The 15,994-nt window shown below is 44.0% G+C and overlaps 1 protein-coding gene across 2 annotated transcripts in view; it reads right to left on the bottom strand.

The window, feature by feature from the left end:
* Positions 1 to 132, bottom strand: part of XPNPEP1 (X-prolyl aminopeptidase 1) — a 54,611-nt gene extending 54,479 nt beyond the window's left edge. Inside the window, exon 1 of one of the 2 annotated variants that reach the window (XM_060034097.1) lies at positions 52 to 132. In XM_060034097.1, coding sequence (XP_059890080.1) covers positions 52 to 83 — 32 coding nt within the window. In that variant the 5' untranslated portion in view covers positions 84 to 132. The remainder of the gene's footprint in view (positions 1 to 51) is intronic. The other variant, XM_060034101.1, reaches the window with a different exon arrangement.
* Positions 133 to 15,994: the final 15,862 nt, after the last annotated feature.

Below are 15,994 nucleotides of genomic sequence, written 5' to 3'. Positions count from 1 at the left end.
GGGGGTGGCGCGCGCTGCCCGGACACCGGCTCCGCGGCAGAGTGCCCTCACCTTACTCGCGGTGCCTTTCTGGAGGCTGCCATTCGGTGGTGACGTACCCCGGCCCACGTCACAGCAGCGCAGACCAGCTGATCTCCCGTGGACCTGCGAGAGGAAAGGAGGCCGGCTTCGCCCGCCTCTGTGACGTACGCCTGCGCCGCGGCCCCGCCCACCCTCAGGCACCCGCCCACCCGCCCTCCAGACCGCCCCACCCCCCGGGACCCGTCTGCGTTCCCATCCCAACCCGCATCGCGTCTTTCCTTGCGGCGAGCGAGAGGGTGGAGGCTGTGCCGCGGCGCGTCAGTTCTGTTCATTCTTCTCGCCATTCCCCAAGGAGGAAAAAGAAGGGCTTTGTCGGCTGAAGGGGCTGCGGCGCGATGAGCTGCCCTTCAGGGATGTTCTAGCTTTTAGGAGGACGTGGCCGGTTCTGGAAGTACCTCAGCACGACCTCACTTCCTGAAGCTTTACTATATCCCCCAGATCACTTATACAGGCGAAATCCCGCTGCACACTCCACTTGGATAGCCAATAGGCTCCTCAGACTTACAATGTCCGAACGGCACTCCTGGCCCAATGCACCAAAACAAAACTGTGCTCCACCAAACAATCAGTGGCTAGATCCTGGAGTCATCCCTGCCTCTTTTACACCCCACGTCCAGTCTGTCAGAAAATCGTGTCGGCCATGTCTTCAAAACAGATCCCTAATCCAACCGCTCCTCACTACCCACACCTGTTCCCCCCCTAGGTCTGCGTCACTACCTTCTCACCCTTGGGATTGATTACTCAGGCTTCCCTAATGCCAGGGGCACCTGCACAGTCTAGTCTAAACACAGCAGCCAGCTCAGTCCTTTGAAGTCTGAGATCTTGTCCCTGCTCTGCTTAGCACTTTCTGATGGTTCCTCATTTCACTCAGGCTAAAATCTCTGCTTGATTTGCCCCTAACCATTTCCTGCTGTTCTCACACTGATCGCTCTGCTCCAGTGAATCTGACCTCCTTGCTTTCCTTGAAAAAGCCAGGCACACTCATGCCCCAGGGCCCTTGGACTTGCTCTTCCCCCCAAATCCAGGGTCCCTTCCTCACCTTTCCCTCCTCTTGCCTTCTAATCTTTGCTCAAGTATCACCTTCTCAACAGACCTACCCTGACCACCCTATTTAAAATTGTAAACCACCCCCAACATTCCTAATCCCCCTTAACCTGCTCAGTTTTTTTCTGTAGCACTTATTATCATTTAACATGATTTAAAAAATGTATTTATATGTATTGTATTCTGCCCCCTACTTTACACACACACACACACACACACACACCATAGCCATCAGTGCAGGAATGGTATCTGTGTTGTTTAATGATGAACAATACCTGACATGCAGTAAGTTCTCATTACATATTTTCTGCATCAGTGAATGTCCCCAGAATGTGCAGTACTCAAGGGTACGGATGGTCGCTCTCTTGTTCATTGTTATGACCTGGTGCTTAGAACAGCTCCCAGAACAGTCAGCACTTCAGAAATATTTGCTAAATGAAAGTGACCACATTTTTATTTATTTATTTTTTGCGGTACGCAGGCCTCTCACTGTTGTGGCCTCTCCCGTTGCGGAGCACAGGCTCCGGACGCGCAGGCTCAGCGGCCATGGCTCACGGCTGCTCCGCGGCATGTGGGATCCTCCCGGACCGGGGCACGAACCCGTGTCCCCTGCATCGGCAGGCAGACTCTCAACCACTACGCCACCAGGGAAGCCCCGAAAGTGACCACATTTTTAAAAGCGATCTGCACCTCTTGCTTTGACCTTGGTGAACCCCTGATACACCTGTATCACAAGTAAGTTATGCTGCCTGCAAGAGCTTAGAGTTCTAGTTGTTATTCAGTCAGCATTTAGACAAGCTAAATTAGACCCTGTAGAAAAAGTATAAAAGAACTAAAAGATGTGGCGCCTTGTAAAGCAGCAGACCGTCTGCTTCATTTCCCCAAATTTATGGAGCCAAAAAAAAAAGAATGTAAATATAATGACTGGTTCCAGCCCACATCTAAAAGATGGTGGGCAAGATCAAGTTGTACGAAAAAAAAAGGAGATGTCTGAGAGACAGATAAGTGGGACCTAAAGGGAACAGGTATTTCGTAATCACATCGCCTAGGAGGAGGCTGCTCAAGATTTATCGCATCTGGCTTTAGGCGAGAAAGAGAAATACTTTGTGTTCTCTGAACTGGATTTGAATTTCTGTTTTCAGGATAACAAAGCATCCCTCCCCTTCTTGAATTTCTTTCAGGAGAACCTCAGGGAGAAATTATTGAGCCGAATTATCAGCAGAGGGTGAGAACACTGAGGTTATGTCAGGCTCTTCTCCTATCTCTGCAGTCCTCACATGTTTGAAGAGGTGGAACAGTTACACTAACATTTACTGAGTGCTGTGTGCCTAGCCCACAACAACCCAATGAGCAAACGACTGTAATCCTCATTTTACTGGTTGAGGAGACAGATTTACAGTGGTTGAGTCACTTGCCCAAAGTCCGCAAGCTAGTAAGTGGTTGGAGTGTTGTATACATTCAGGCAGCAGGATGGATTCCTAGCCCCCAACCACTTAATCATCACTAAGTTATAAGAAGGGACCCTAGAGGTCACCTCATCCAACCTCCTAGTTTACACAGTGGAAAGCGGGAGGCAATGGGATTCATCATTCAAACTCAGACTGGATGGGTTTTAAATGTAGCCAGAAACATTGTGTGGAAACATGTTATGGGTTGAACTGTGTCCTCCCAAAATTCATATGTTGAAGCCTCAACCCCCTATACCTCAAAATGTGACACTATTTGGAAATAGGGTTGTTGTAGATGTAATTAGTAAAGATAAGGTTGTACTGGGGCAGAGTGGACCCCTAATCCAAATTACTGATGTCCTTATAAAAAGAGGGAATTTGGACACAGAGAAAATGCCATGTGAAGATGAAAACAAAAATCAGGGCAATGCATCTACAAGCCAAAGAACTCCAAAGACTGCCAGCAAACCACCAGAAGCTAGGAGAGAGACATGAAACAGATTTTCCATCCTGGCCCTCAGAAGGAACCAACACTGAGGATACCCTGATCTTGGACTTCCAGCCTCCAGAGCTGTGAGACAATAAATTTCTGTTTGAGCCACCTAGTTTGTGGTAGTTTTTTACAAAAGCCCTAGGAAACAGTACAAGATGACTTCGAAATGTCCAAGAGTATGCATTGCAGAACTGTTATTTTGGCCACACAACATTCATCCATTATTCTTCTGGTAACCCTCCTCCTATTTCCCTCTAAGGACCCATCTTTTCTTCCATCCCTCTCTCTCTCATTCTCAGTCTGTGTTATTTGGTGAAACACTTGGATTCCAGGCACAAGCCACAGTGATAGGCTCAGAAATTGCTTTGGGACCAGTGCAACAAAATTTCCATGGTGAGTGCTGGAAGAGAGCCTTGTTCACCTTTGCCAGGCAAAAACCTGGATGTATCCACTCTGGAACTGCTGCCTCTACGTGCAGCATGTGGATGGCACCAAAGCAGCAGAAGACAGAGCAAAGAGAAAGAGAAGCGGAAACCTCATAACATCATTTGATCCCTGAATCGTGCCATGCCTTAAACCAGATCTCCCACTAGACTTTTCAGATGTCAGCCAAAAAATTTCCTTTTGTGTTTAAGTCAGTTTGATATGGATTTTCTGTCACTTGCAATCAAAAGACTCCTTGCTGAATCATTTAAGTAAATTATGTTTCATCTATACAACTGGATTTTATGCATGAAGGAGATATCATTGTATTAATATTGATAATCTTAAACTAAGAAATGGAACAAGTATTGATAGGTGGTAAAACAATGTAATATCCCATTTTTATAATCTTATATAAATATGTCTATACTGATATAGATTTATTTTTTAGAATAAAAAGAAAACGATCCACAAAATATTAATAATGCTTATCTCAAGTTGGCAGAATTTGGGATGATCTTAGTTTTGCTCTGCTTCTTTGTGTTTTTTGAGATTTATTTTTTAATTTAAAAGAAATTCAAAGTACTAATCATTTCTCTGAGCCTTTCACCTTTGAAGAGGGAATGGGGAGCCTGTTCCATCCTTCAAATCCGAGCACCACAAGTAATAGTAGTCCTTCAATATTCAACTTGATAACTGGTTGATGCCCGGACCAAGGATTGCGGCGAAGGGCGACATCCTTTTTCGTAAACACCCAGATGAGAGGACTGAGAAAACAGAGATTCCTGTAAGCTCTCAAACAAAATTACAAACTTCAGAGGATGGTTTTAACCTTTTCAAACATTTCAATTTGTGCTAATAAAATTGATAGTTATAGGAACAGTGATGAGTGAGGCTCTCATAAATTGTTATAATATGGTCTTATTTTCTGTAAAGTTAACTGAAAGATAGGCTTGTGGTTACACCCTAGAAAGGAATCAGAGAAGAAAAGCCAACTTTCAGGATTGTAGAGTCTGCCAAAACAATGTACTGTAAATTAAGGGTGGGAGAATGCATTTGGCTCAGTTCAGAATCCACTCACCCTTTGTATTCAATGAAAACTGAACTCAGACCTTTGATATCTGAGTTCCATTTACTCTTGGCAAAGTTCAGTTCTCTGGTTCAAAAAAAAAAAAACCTCAGGAGGCCCAGAGGTTTTCTTGGACATCAAAAGTTTCTTGCACAAACAACATATTGATGAGCTAAGTGTAAATGAATCAGAAACATACAGAGTAAGTGAATCTAAAACACACACACCCTCCCATGCGATACAAAAAACTTAGCACTCAGGGAAGCACTATGTTTGTCTCTTCCCTTAAAGAGGATTCCTTTTTACCATATTTTATCCCTTTCTCAAGAAGTCTTCGAGGGACCTTTGTAAAATGTAGCAAAAGAAAGAGAGTATATCCAGCTGTTCCTGATGTTGACTTCTCACAGTCCCTTCCTGGCTATGCCCTGAAACCTAGGCTTTGGATAGAGGTAGCATGGCCTAGAGGTCAAGGTCAAGAGACAAGTTCTGGTCCTGGCTCAGCCACTGAAAAGTCATGTGACTTTAGAACTAGCAGAGCACCCTCTTCTCTGGTTTCCTAAGAATTTGGGTTGGACCAGCCCCTTCCAGACCTGCTATGCATTTGATCAAGCCTTAATATGAGGACTTGAAGTTGGCAGCCTGGCAGATAAGTTTTGTGTGGCCCTCACTGTACCCTTTTTTCATAACAACTTTATGGGTATATATTCACATACCATACAATTCACCTATTTAAAGTATGCAGCTCTTTAGTATATTCATAGAGTTGTGCGTCCATCACCACAATCAATTTTAGACCATTTTCATCACACCAAAAAGAAACCTACACCCTTGAGCATCACTCCTCAATTCCCTTCATCCTCTCCATTCTAGGCAAGCACTAATCCACCTTCTGTCTCTCTAGATTTGCCTCTTCTGGACATGTCATATAAATGGAATCATAATATATGGTCTTTTGTGATTGGCCCCTTTCACTTAGCATATTGTTTTCAAGGTTTATCTATGGTGTAATATGTATCAACTTGATTCCTTTTTATTGCCAAATAATTTTCCCTATAATGTTTATCCATTCTTTAGTTGACGCACACATGGGTTGTCTCCACTTTTGGGGTATTGTGAATAATGCTGCTATGAACATTCATGTATAAGTTTTTTTGTAGACATATGTTTTCATTTCTCATGATTATATACCTATGGAAATATTGAGTCATATGATCAATCTATGTTCAACGTTTTGAGAAACTGCTGAACTGTTTTCCAATGTGGCTATGCATTTTACATTCCCAACAGCAGTGTATGAGGATTTCAGTTTCTCCAAATCCCCACCAACATGCGTTATTATTTTTCTTATTGATTCTGGCCATCTCAGTGGATATGAAATGGTTTTGATTTGCATTTCCCTGGTAGCTAATGATGGTTTTGATTTGCATTTCCCTGGTAGCTAATGATGGTTTTGATTTGCATTTCCCTGGTAGCTAATGATGTTGAGCTGCATTTCGTGTGCTTTTTTGGCCATTTGTATATCTTTGATGGAGAAATATCTATTCAGATGCTTTGCCCATTTTTAAGTTGGATTATTATTATTGAGTTGTAAGCATTCTTTATATATTCTAGATGGAAGTCCCTCATCAGATATATGACTTGGAAATATTTTCTCCCATTCTGTGGGTCATTGTTTTTTTTATTCTAATGAGACAGCAACATTTAAAAAGGAGATGTTCGCTATTTAAAAACCCACATCTTGGGAATTCCCTGGTGGTCCAGTGGTTAGGACTCCATGCTTTCACTGCCGAGGGCCGGGTTTGATCCCTGGTGGGGGAACTAAGACCCCACAAGCCATGTGGCGCAGCAGCCAAAAAAAAAAGGTTGTAAATTCATTAAAAAATAAATAAAAATAAGAATCCACATCTTCAGCTTCTTCTGGAAGATCAGAAGTTTGGCTTTAGCAACACTGCTCCTTCCTTCTTGTTGCTGGTTGTTTCAGCAACACCAGCATGAATGGAGCAGGGGCTACTCCCTTGAGATGGGACAGGGAGCCCTCCATTTGACCATGTTGTCTTTTCTGTTTTACCTGCTACGCCTCTGTACATATTCCAGTTTGTGACTCCTTCTCCTAGAGAATTTGACAAAGCACGGACTGAATTTCCACTCCGCTGAAATTGCCCTGGCAATTGAGTTGAATCAACTACTTCTTGCTAGAATGTTTTCACCTTTAGCACTTAAACACAGACTCCCCCAAACTTAGCACAAACAAGCAAGTCCCCCACTCTTCCTGTTTTGTGATTTGGATTTCGTAAGGTGTGAGGCAACTTATCGGGGCTTGGCAAGGCCTCCAGGGTTTTGGCAGCCCTGTCGGTGCTGATGTTATGAGTGTCCCTTTTGCCATAATGCATCCTCATTACTAACTCAAACCAGTTAAACTCAAACAAATGGAGTTGAAAAATACAGTAACAGGCTGCCTGAGCTTCAAAACACTGCCTAAAAATACCAGAAAAACAATTTTGTGCTTAAGACCATAGCCAGGAGTGAAAATCACAATTTCTGACTGTTGACCATCCCTTTCCCTAATCATAATTTGCCTTCCAAAAGCAGCCCCTCTTAGAATAAAATGAGAATCTCTAAAGAGATATATTAGTAACTTAACCTAGTCATATAACATTCTTTTCCCCTGTTTCTCATCAACCTTTGTTTAACTCTTTACTCATCCATTCCTTCATTTAAATATGTTTATCCTTACTATTCTTTTTTGAAACAGTTTTATTGAGATATAATTCACATACCATACAATTCACCCATTTAATGTGTACAAATAAGTGGTTTTTAGTATATTCACAGAGCTGTGCAACCATCAACACTATCTAATTCCAGAACATTTTCATCACCCCAAAAATAAACCTCTTATCTTTTAGCATCAGTCCTCATTTCTCCCATTTTCCCCAGCCCTGGGCGACCACTAATCTGTTTTCTGCCTTAGTAGAGTTGCCTCTGCTGAGCATTTCATATAAATGAAATCACACAATATGACATCTTATGTGTCTGGCTTCTTTCATTTAGCTTAATGCTTTCAATGTTCATCCACTTTGTAGCACTTATCAGTGCTTCATTCCTTTTTATTGCAGAATAATATTCCATTGTGTGGATATGCCACATTTTATTTATCCATTCAAATGGACATTTGGGATATATAAGAAACTCATACAAACCAATAGCAGCAGCAGCAGGAGCATCACCATCATCATCATCATAATCCAATTAAAAAATGGGCAAAGGACCTGAATAGAGATTTTTCCAAAGAAGACATACAAATAGCCAACAGATATATGAAAAGGTGTTCAATATTACTAATCATCAGGAAAATACAAAACAAAACTACAATGAGATATCACCTCACACCTGTTATGATGGCTATGATTTTAAAAAAATTAAAAAGATAACAAATGTTGGCAAGGATGTAGAGAAAAGGGAATCTTTGTACCCTGTTGGTAGGAATATAAATTGTTACAGCCATTTTGGAAAATAGTGTGGAGGTTCCTCAGAAAGTTAAAAATAGAACTACTGTGTGATCCAGCAATCTCCCTCCTGGGTGTATAGCCAAAAGAAATAAAATCACAATCTCAAAGAAAAATCTGCACTCCCATGTTTATTATAGCATTGTTCATTATAGCATTGTTCATAATAGCTAAGATACGGAAACAACCTAAGCATCCCTTGACGAATGAATGGATCAAGAAAATGTGGTAAATACACACGATAGAATATTATTCAGTCTTCAAAATAAAAGAAAGTGCTCCCACTTGAGACATGGATGAATCTGAAGGACATTATGTTAAGTGAAATCAACCAGACACAGAAAAATAAATATCACATGATCTCACTAATACGGGGAATTTTTTTTTAAGTCAGGTTCATAGTAACAGAGTAGAATAGTGGTTACCAGAGGCTGGTGGGTAGGGAAAAGAGGATATATTGATCAAAGGGTATCTTAGTTATAAGATAAATAAGTTCTAGAGGCCTAATATACAGCATGATGAATATAGCTAATAATAATGTATTATACAGCTGAAATTTGCTGAGAAGATAGATCTCAAGTGTTATTCCCACCAAAAAAGGTAACTATGGGTGGTGATAGATATGTTAGTTTGATTGTTGTAATCATTTCACAACGTATACATATATCAAAACATCACATTGTACATCTTAAGTATATATAATTTTTATTTGTCAAAGATTAATTAATTAATTAAATTTTTAATCAATATGTGGGTTGTTTCCACTTGGGCTATTATGAATAATGCTGCTATGAACATTCATGTATAAGGTTTTTTTGGTAGATATAAGTTTTCCTTTCTCTTAGTTATATATATAGGAGTGGATTACTGGGTCACATGGTAAGTCTATGTTTAATATATATATATATATATATATATTTTTTTTTTTTTTGCGGTACACAGGCCTCTCACTGCTGTGGTCTCTCCCATTGTGGAGCACAGGCTCCGGACGCGTAGGCTCAGGCCATGGCTCACGGGCCCAGCCGCTCCGCGGCATGTGGGATCTTCCCGCACCGGTGCACGAAGCCGTGTCCCCTAAATTGGCAGGCGAACTCTCAACAACTGCGCCACCAGGGAAGCCCTATGTTTAATATTTTGAGGAACAGCCAAACTGTTTTCTACAGTGGCTGTGCCATTTTATACGCCTACCTGTGATGAATAAGAGCTGCAATTCCTCTACATCCTTGTCTGTTCTTACTATTCTTGATTGATATGTTTGTCCTCCTTGCTCCATCAACTCTCCCCAGATTTCAATGAAATTCTAAATGACTTTTGCCACTGGGGAAGTGAAGTGGCACTTCTAGAGAGAAGCCTTACTTAGCTCTCTTTTCAGGGAAGCCATTGGAAAAAGTATACTTCAAAGGTCCCCATTACTCTAGTAAATCAGATTTATTTCTACAGTGTGCCATAAACCTGAGTCTCTAAGCACCTAGTCTACATATTTTAGATACAAACAAAAGAAAGTAATTCAATCACGTAAATTACAGCCATAGATTTATGGAATTTCGGAACTGGAAGGAACCTCCTACCAAAGATTTCGTTTTATAAATGAGGATGCTCAAACCAGGAGATTCATGTGAGCGATGCCACATAGTCGGTTTCTAGCAGAATAAGACCGGAACCTAGCTCTGATGATTCTCTACTATTGGTCTTGTCAGTGCAACCCAGTCACTCAGTGATCTGAGCAAACCCAGCTCAGCAAACACTGGGGCGGTTATAATTTCAAGAGCAAGGGCTGCATCCATACACACACCAAGCAAAGTGAAGAATTAGGTGATTCCCTGGATAATTCCTAGACAAAAGCCACTCAAGTCAAAACCTAGATCAAAGGTTGTGAATCGGGTACTTGAGGGCTGAGTCTAGCCCATAGGTATGTTTAGCTTAGGCTACATGGTATTTTAAGATTTAAAAACAAAATAGTTGCCAACTCATAAAAATGAAGAGATTTCACCCCCACCCCCACCCCCCGCAAAAGATCTATTAACATTGGGCCTGTGGTTCCTGCTTAATTTTTGCAACAAACAGGCTGGAGCTGAGCGGCACCACCAAGGGCCCACCTAGTGGGCCCCACTCATCAGGCCACATGCCACGTTCCTGAATGTATTTGAATTTAGGGCTCTTGATCCAGATGACTGAGACGTGGGTGAGGCGCTGGTGCATTTGCTGTCTGCAGGAGTATTCCCACTCTGTATGGCCCTGGTTAAAGAGAGAAGACAGACACCAGACAGACGGCCGAGTACTGGTGGGCAACTGAGATCTCTGCAAGGCTTATCAGGGCAGCAGATGATCAAAACAGGAACACCAGAGTGCTGGGAGAAGCTGTTGGGCCTCTGCGGGGCCTCCTTTCGACCACAGTTCACAAAATAAGCAGCAGATGCTGCAAGGCCGCCACAGATTTCAAAGAGAAATCAAGACAGCATGTAGCCTCAGAGCACAAGTCCCCACAAGAGAAAGTCTGGGAACAGCATGCCGCCTTGTGAGCTGGGGCCCTTCACCTCTCCAGGTATGAGGCGCTGGGCTTTGCTTGTTTCCAGGAAGTGCCTTCTAGTTTGCTGGGCCATGCAGCCTGGCAGCTCTTCTAATCAATTGCTAATTGGTGACCCTGGGGGAAAAGAACACCTGAGACCCTAAAGGCGATTCTGAAGACTAAACAAAAGAACACAAGACAAGCACTTTGCACTGTGTCTGGAGCCCAGAAAGAACACAAGAAATGTTAGTTCTATTATTACTGGTGAACTCCCACAGGGCATTTTAAAAATCTGATACCTATACATCTTCATAGAATCGCGACTGTCAAAACCGCAGGAGTTGTGGAGACCATCTAGTTCACTAAACTTACGAGAAAAGCAGTCTCCTCCTCCCTCAGAGGAGGTGGTGGCCCTGACCAGTGTGTGGTCCCATCAGTCTAGGGTTTTGTCAGTGCCTCTATTGTGTAAAGCAAGGCACACCTGTAGACTCCAGGGTCCGTTTGCCCATGGGGTAGGCCTCACTGTTATGCTAAAGAGTCACCTTTCCTGGCACTTTTGGCTCACTACTTAATAGTCAGGACTTAAGAGGCCCTTGGGTGAGGCTCAGAGACAAATGAGCTCGGAACACATGGGGGAGGGCATGATTTGCGTCCTTTCCCTCTTTGCTGGAGTTGCCCGAGTGTGTGAGGAGTGGGATAGAGGGCTCTCAGGTTGGAGTTCAGCACAGCTGTAAAAACAGCCCATCCCACTGGCCTCCCCCAGCTCTTTGGCACAAAGAAGCCATGGAGTGGCTTCAGGAAGTAGGAGCAAAGGAGGAACTGCTCTTCAATGGAGAGAGAGTAAAACAAAAAGTTTCTATTGTATGACCTCATCACCAACCAAGTCTTTCTTCCTTTCTTTGAAGTTAGGTGGAATTGGAATCATGTGGGTGTTAAGTAATAAAAAATAAATGTAATAGATTAAAGCTCTCTAAAGAAGATTTTGTTGTATGACATGATCGCCTGTCAACTGCAAATGGGCTTTAAAAGTTTAAAAACCTTAAGCTGCTATGCTGGGCAAGGCTCTGTCCAACCCTCCACCTCACCAATGCCCCTCTTTCTGGGCTCCAGCCTCACCATCCAGTTCCTCAGAGGGACCTTCCCTTGTGTCTCAGGACCTTTGCACACTGTGAATGCCCTAAGAGGCTGCAGGTTCCCTGGAACAGCAACTGTGCTTCCAGGTGTGTGTGTGTGTTAAGGGGCAGGGGAGACTGGCATGGAGCTTAAAGAAAAGAGGATCCAGCTGATCTCTCAAGAGAAGCAACAGGATGAACTGGAAGGAGAAAGGGTCTTAGGAGACCTGCTTCTGCCAATTGCTGAACTGTGTGACCTCAGGGGTCATTGTCCCCACTGGGCCATAATCCTCTTATCTGTAATATGGAAGAATGGATGCCCTCTAAGCCCTGTCCCTGCTCTAGCATTGGGTGACTCTAATATCAAGTGAAGAATGACCAAGATATTCTTCTCCTATGTCTGCACAGTCAGCAGACAGACAGACAGTCATAGATTCACCAAAAGGCACATACAATTGCAGCGCTATTCATTGCAGCCCCAAATCAGAAACTACCCAAATGTCCATAAACAGTAGAATTGATAAATTGTGGTATATCCATACAACTGAATAGAATAAAGCCATGGGAAACTACTGCTCATGCACAACGTGAATGAATCTTACAAACAGGACCCAGACACCTAAGAGGTAGATGTTGTATGAATCCGCCTTTATAAAGTTCAATAACAGGAAAAACCTATTTGTAACATTCGAAGTCAGGTTAGTGGTCACCCTAGCAGGAGAGTAGTGACTGAGGGAGATGAAATGGGGCTTCCAGGGAACTGATGATGTTCTTTCTTGATCTAGGTTCTGGTTCATGGATATGTTGACTTTGTGAAAATTCATGGAGCTGCACTATTACAACTTACACACTTTCCTATATTATTCTTCAATTAAAATTTTACTTAAAGACAATTTTAGAATAAAATACAGAAGACTATCTTTAAGAGTTTGGGGTAGGGAAAATTTTTTAAATAAGACACAAAGAATACAAATCATTAAGGAAAAATTGATTAATCTACTACATAATTTTTTTTTAATTAAGAGGGAAACAGAAACAACAGCAGTGAACCTGTACATAGCTTCAGTCTAAGGAATAACATCATGAATAGGTAACATTTATTTTGCCATGAACTATGCCACACCCTTTGCAAACATTATCCATTGAACTCTCATGACTACCCTGTGAGGTCAACGCTATTATCATCCCTATTTTGCAGATGGGTAAACTGAGGCTTGGAGTTAAATGGCTTGGCTACAGGCACTTGGCTAGTGAGCCAGTACTTGAATTCAGGTGGGCCTGACTTCTAAGCTTCCTCACTCCCTACTCAGCCAAGGAGGTTTAGAGGTCAGGTCATCAGATATCCAGGCTGTAGGGAGAGGGAGGTCACAGGTCACAGGTCACAGGTCCAGATTCCCATCCCAGTCCATTCCCAGCTGTGTTTTCGAAAAGAGCAGATGAGTTATGATACCAAGATGCCTCTCTCCAGAGATCAGGAGCTGCAGTCCCATCAGAACCCTCTCCTCCTGAGGGAGTAGAGTGAGTATGAAGGATGGGATATGGGGTTTAGAATTGAGAGGAGGAGGGCAGCCTCCTCCCTTTCATTCCCTGTGCTTTTATCATCAGTGGTGATGGCTTCCATGGTTGCTCAAAAAGAAGTCTCTGCTCCATCTAGGCCTCTTCCCCTGGGTGTTGTCCCAAACTGCCAGGTTCATTCCAATCTCTGAGCGCAGTTTCATAGTTTCTCCCACCGGGAAGACCCTACCCCTCCTCTTCTACCTAATTCTGCTATTGTCCAGGCCCAGCCCGAGCCATACCTATTCTATGAAGTTGACCTCTATTACTCTAGGCCAGCTCTGCCCAATAGAACATTCTGGAGAGGAATAATATTCATTTGCTCTGTCCAATAGGGTGGCCACTGGCCACATGTGGTTACAGAGCACCTACTATGGCTAGTATGACTTAGAAACTGAGTTTTTAATTTTATTTAATTTTACTTTACATTTAAATAGCTACATGTGGCTAGTGGCTACCATATTGGATAGTACAGCTCTGACTCCCTGTAATGCCTTGATTTTATTCCTCAAAGAACAGAATACAAAGTTGATTGTTTCTCTGAATATTTTCTTTGCCTGAGTGTTGCCTTTGGAGCTGAACCATTAGCATAAAGAGGGAGTTAAAGGTAGGAAAAATCTACTTTAATGGCCCTACTAAGCTCGTGCTGAGCACAGAGCAGGTTGGTCTCTTGCTAAAATCAATTGTCGCCCAGAACAGGCAGAGGTAGAATGCAAGACCTGGAGTACTTGGAACCACAAGTAACCTGATGCTCCACTACAGACGGGAGGTGCGGGGTGGTGGTGACTCCAGGGAACAAGCAAATGCTCCCCTGTTACAGAAGCAGCGCCCAGTGTCCCGATGAGGGCAGCTTTAGTCCCAGTCAAGTATTTCAACCCCCTCTGAGGCCTCATGCATTTCCTGGAATCCTCTTCTTGCACCTCAGAAGTGGCTCACGCTTCCAGAAACTGCCCAGGTCTGAGGCCCAGTGCAGAGATGAATGCAATGCAGCAGGACAGCAGAGTGCAGGAGCGCCTCTGGGCGCTAACTAGAGGCGTTAATCTTAGCATTCCTGTGAAGCATTCCTCTGAACTCTCCCTTCCCTTCTCCAAGTCCCAGAAACACCCTGCTTAAGATTTTCTCTCTGAAGTGCTGACAGACCAGCATGGGCCCAGTCCCCATAGCTTGAACTTAGGCACCGCCCACTGGCCTAGGGTGATTTCCATGGGGACAGGCAGCGAAGAAGGGGGTCACAGGGGTACTACCAGCAACAGCTAGAAAGGAGAAGGGTCTGTGAGTCCCTTGAGACAGGAGGATAAAAGATGCGCAGGGGCTAAAGGCTATTAAAGATGTTCATCAGATGCTGTGTCCCAAGTCCCAGGTGCTCCCACAGCTCAAATAGGGATTTTTGAAACAGATGAAGGTTGAGCGGCCAGATGAAGATAGGCATGAAAGGGAGAGGACTGGGGAAGCTCGGACATCGTGGGAAGTAGTCTACACACTAGACAATCTGGGAGGTCCTCGTGTGGAGTTGGAGGAGCCTCAGTACTTCCTGTAGGGGAAGGTGGGAGTGGAGAGGAGTGCAGATACCCGCTACCACCCAGGATGCCCAAGCTGCCACTCAAAGATGCCCTGGGGCTGGCCTGGGTGGAGAGGAAGGGCAGGAAGTCAGCTGGGTTCCTGGGCGCTTTACGGATGGTCACCCTGGGGCACCACCAGTCCTTACCTAGTCTAGAAAAAGGAAGGATTTAGGCTCTGCCGGCTGTAGTAGACCCCAGCCTCCACCTCCTATGCCCACACTTGCCCTCCTTGTCCAGAGAGAGGAGCATCAAAAGGTTAAATGGCCTGGTACAAAAAGCACTAACCCATTTAAGACCCTGTCAGGAAGAAGATCGTCTTCTCCCTCTTCTCTGAGTCCTGCCCTAGCTCGCCCTGACCTTCAGAGACAGGCTTACAGGATGAGGAAGCCCTGTCACTGCCTGCACCACCTCCCTTCCCCGTCTCTCCCCACTGACTCTCTTCCACCCGCCGCAGACCTCCCAGCTGCCAAACTGAGCGCACACCACTGAGGCCTCATCTAACGTGGCCTCTGAGATGACGCCTCCCTCCTCCGTGAACTGCTCTCCCCCAGGCCTTCCTGATACAGCGTTCTCCTCCAGCCCCCAGGGTCCCCCTCCCTTTTCCTACTTCTGTAGGTGTCAGGGTTCCTTCTCACTCACCCTGCACTTCCCCTGGGCACTGGCCCTGCACTTCCCCTAGATGCTCAACCTGAACTTACTTGTCTCCACTGTCATGTCCTTAACCACCTTATCTAAATCGCCAGCCCAAACCTGACTTTCTGAGTAATGAATGGGTCCTTATTCCTAACTCCCTACTCAACAGTATTGCCCAAATCATTCTGTGGGCACTTGAAACTCAATATGTCCAAAATTAAAATGATCTTCTCTTTTCTCCTTGAAATTTGATTCTTTTGTAGTAGTTACAAATATTCAATACCATTCTGTTCATTAATAAAAAGAACCCCTAATGAGATGAATTTTTGCATGTATTCCCCTTCCTTCTGTTGACAGTATGTGGATTTACATTCAGCCAAGACCCTTATCCACCCCCACCCCACAACCCAGCCCATCTTATCTTCCCCAGTGTCTGGGGAAGAGACTGCCAGGCATGGTCCTTATTTACCAGCATATCCCATCCTCCAGGCCACAAAGTTTGGTTTAGGAATAGGCAGTACATGTTCCAGTTTGAACTAGTGAGATGGGAGGAGATTCTCTGGGGA

The sequence above is a fragment of the Delphinus delphis genome, chromosome 16 (assembly GCF_949987515.2).
Source record: "Delphinus delphis chromosome 16, mDelDel1.2, whole genome shotgun sequence".
NCBI classification, from domain to species: Eukaryota; Metazoa; Chordata; class Mammalia; order Artiodactyla; family Delphinidae; genus Delphinus; species Delphinus delphis.
Note: the sequence above shows the minus strand (reverse complement) of the source record. Positions and strands in the feature narration are given on the sequence as shown.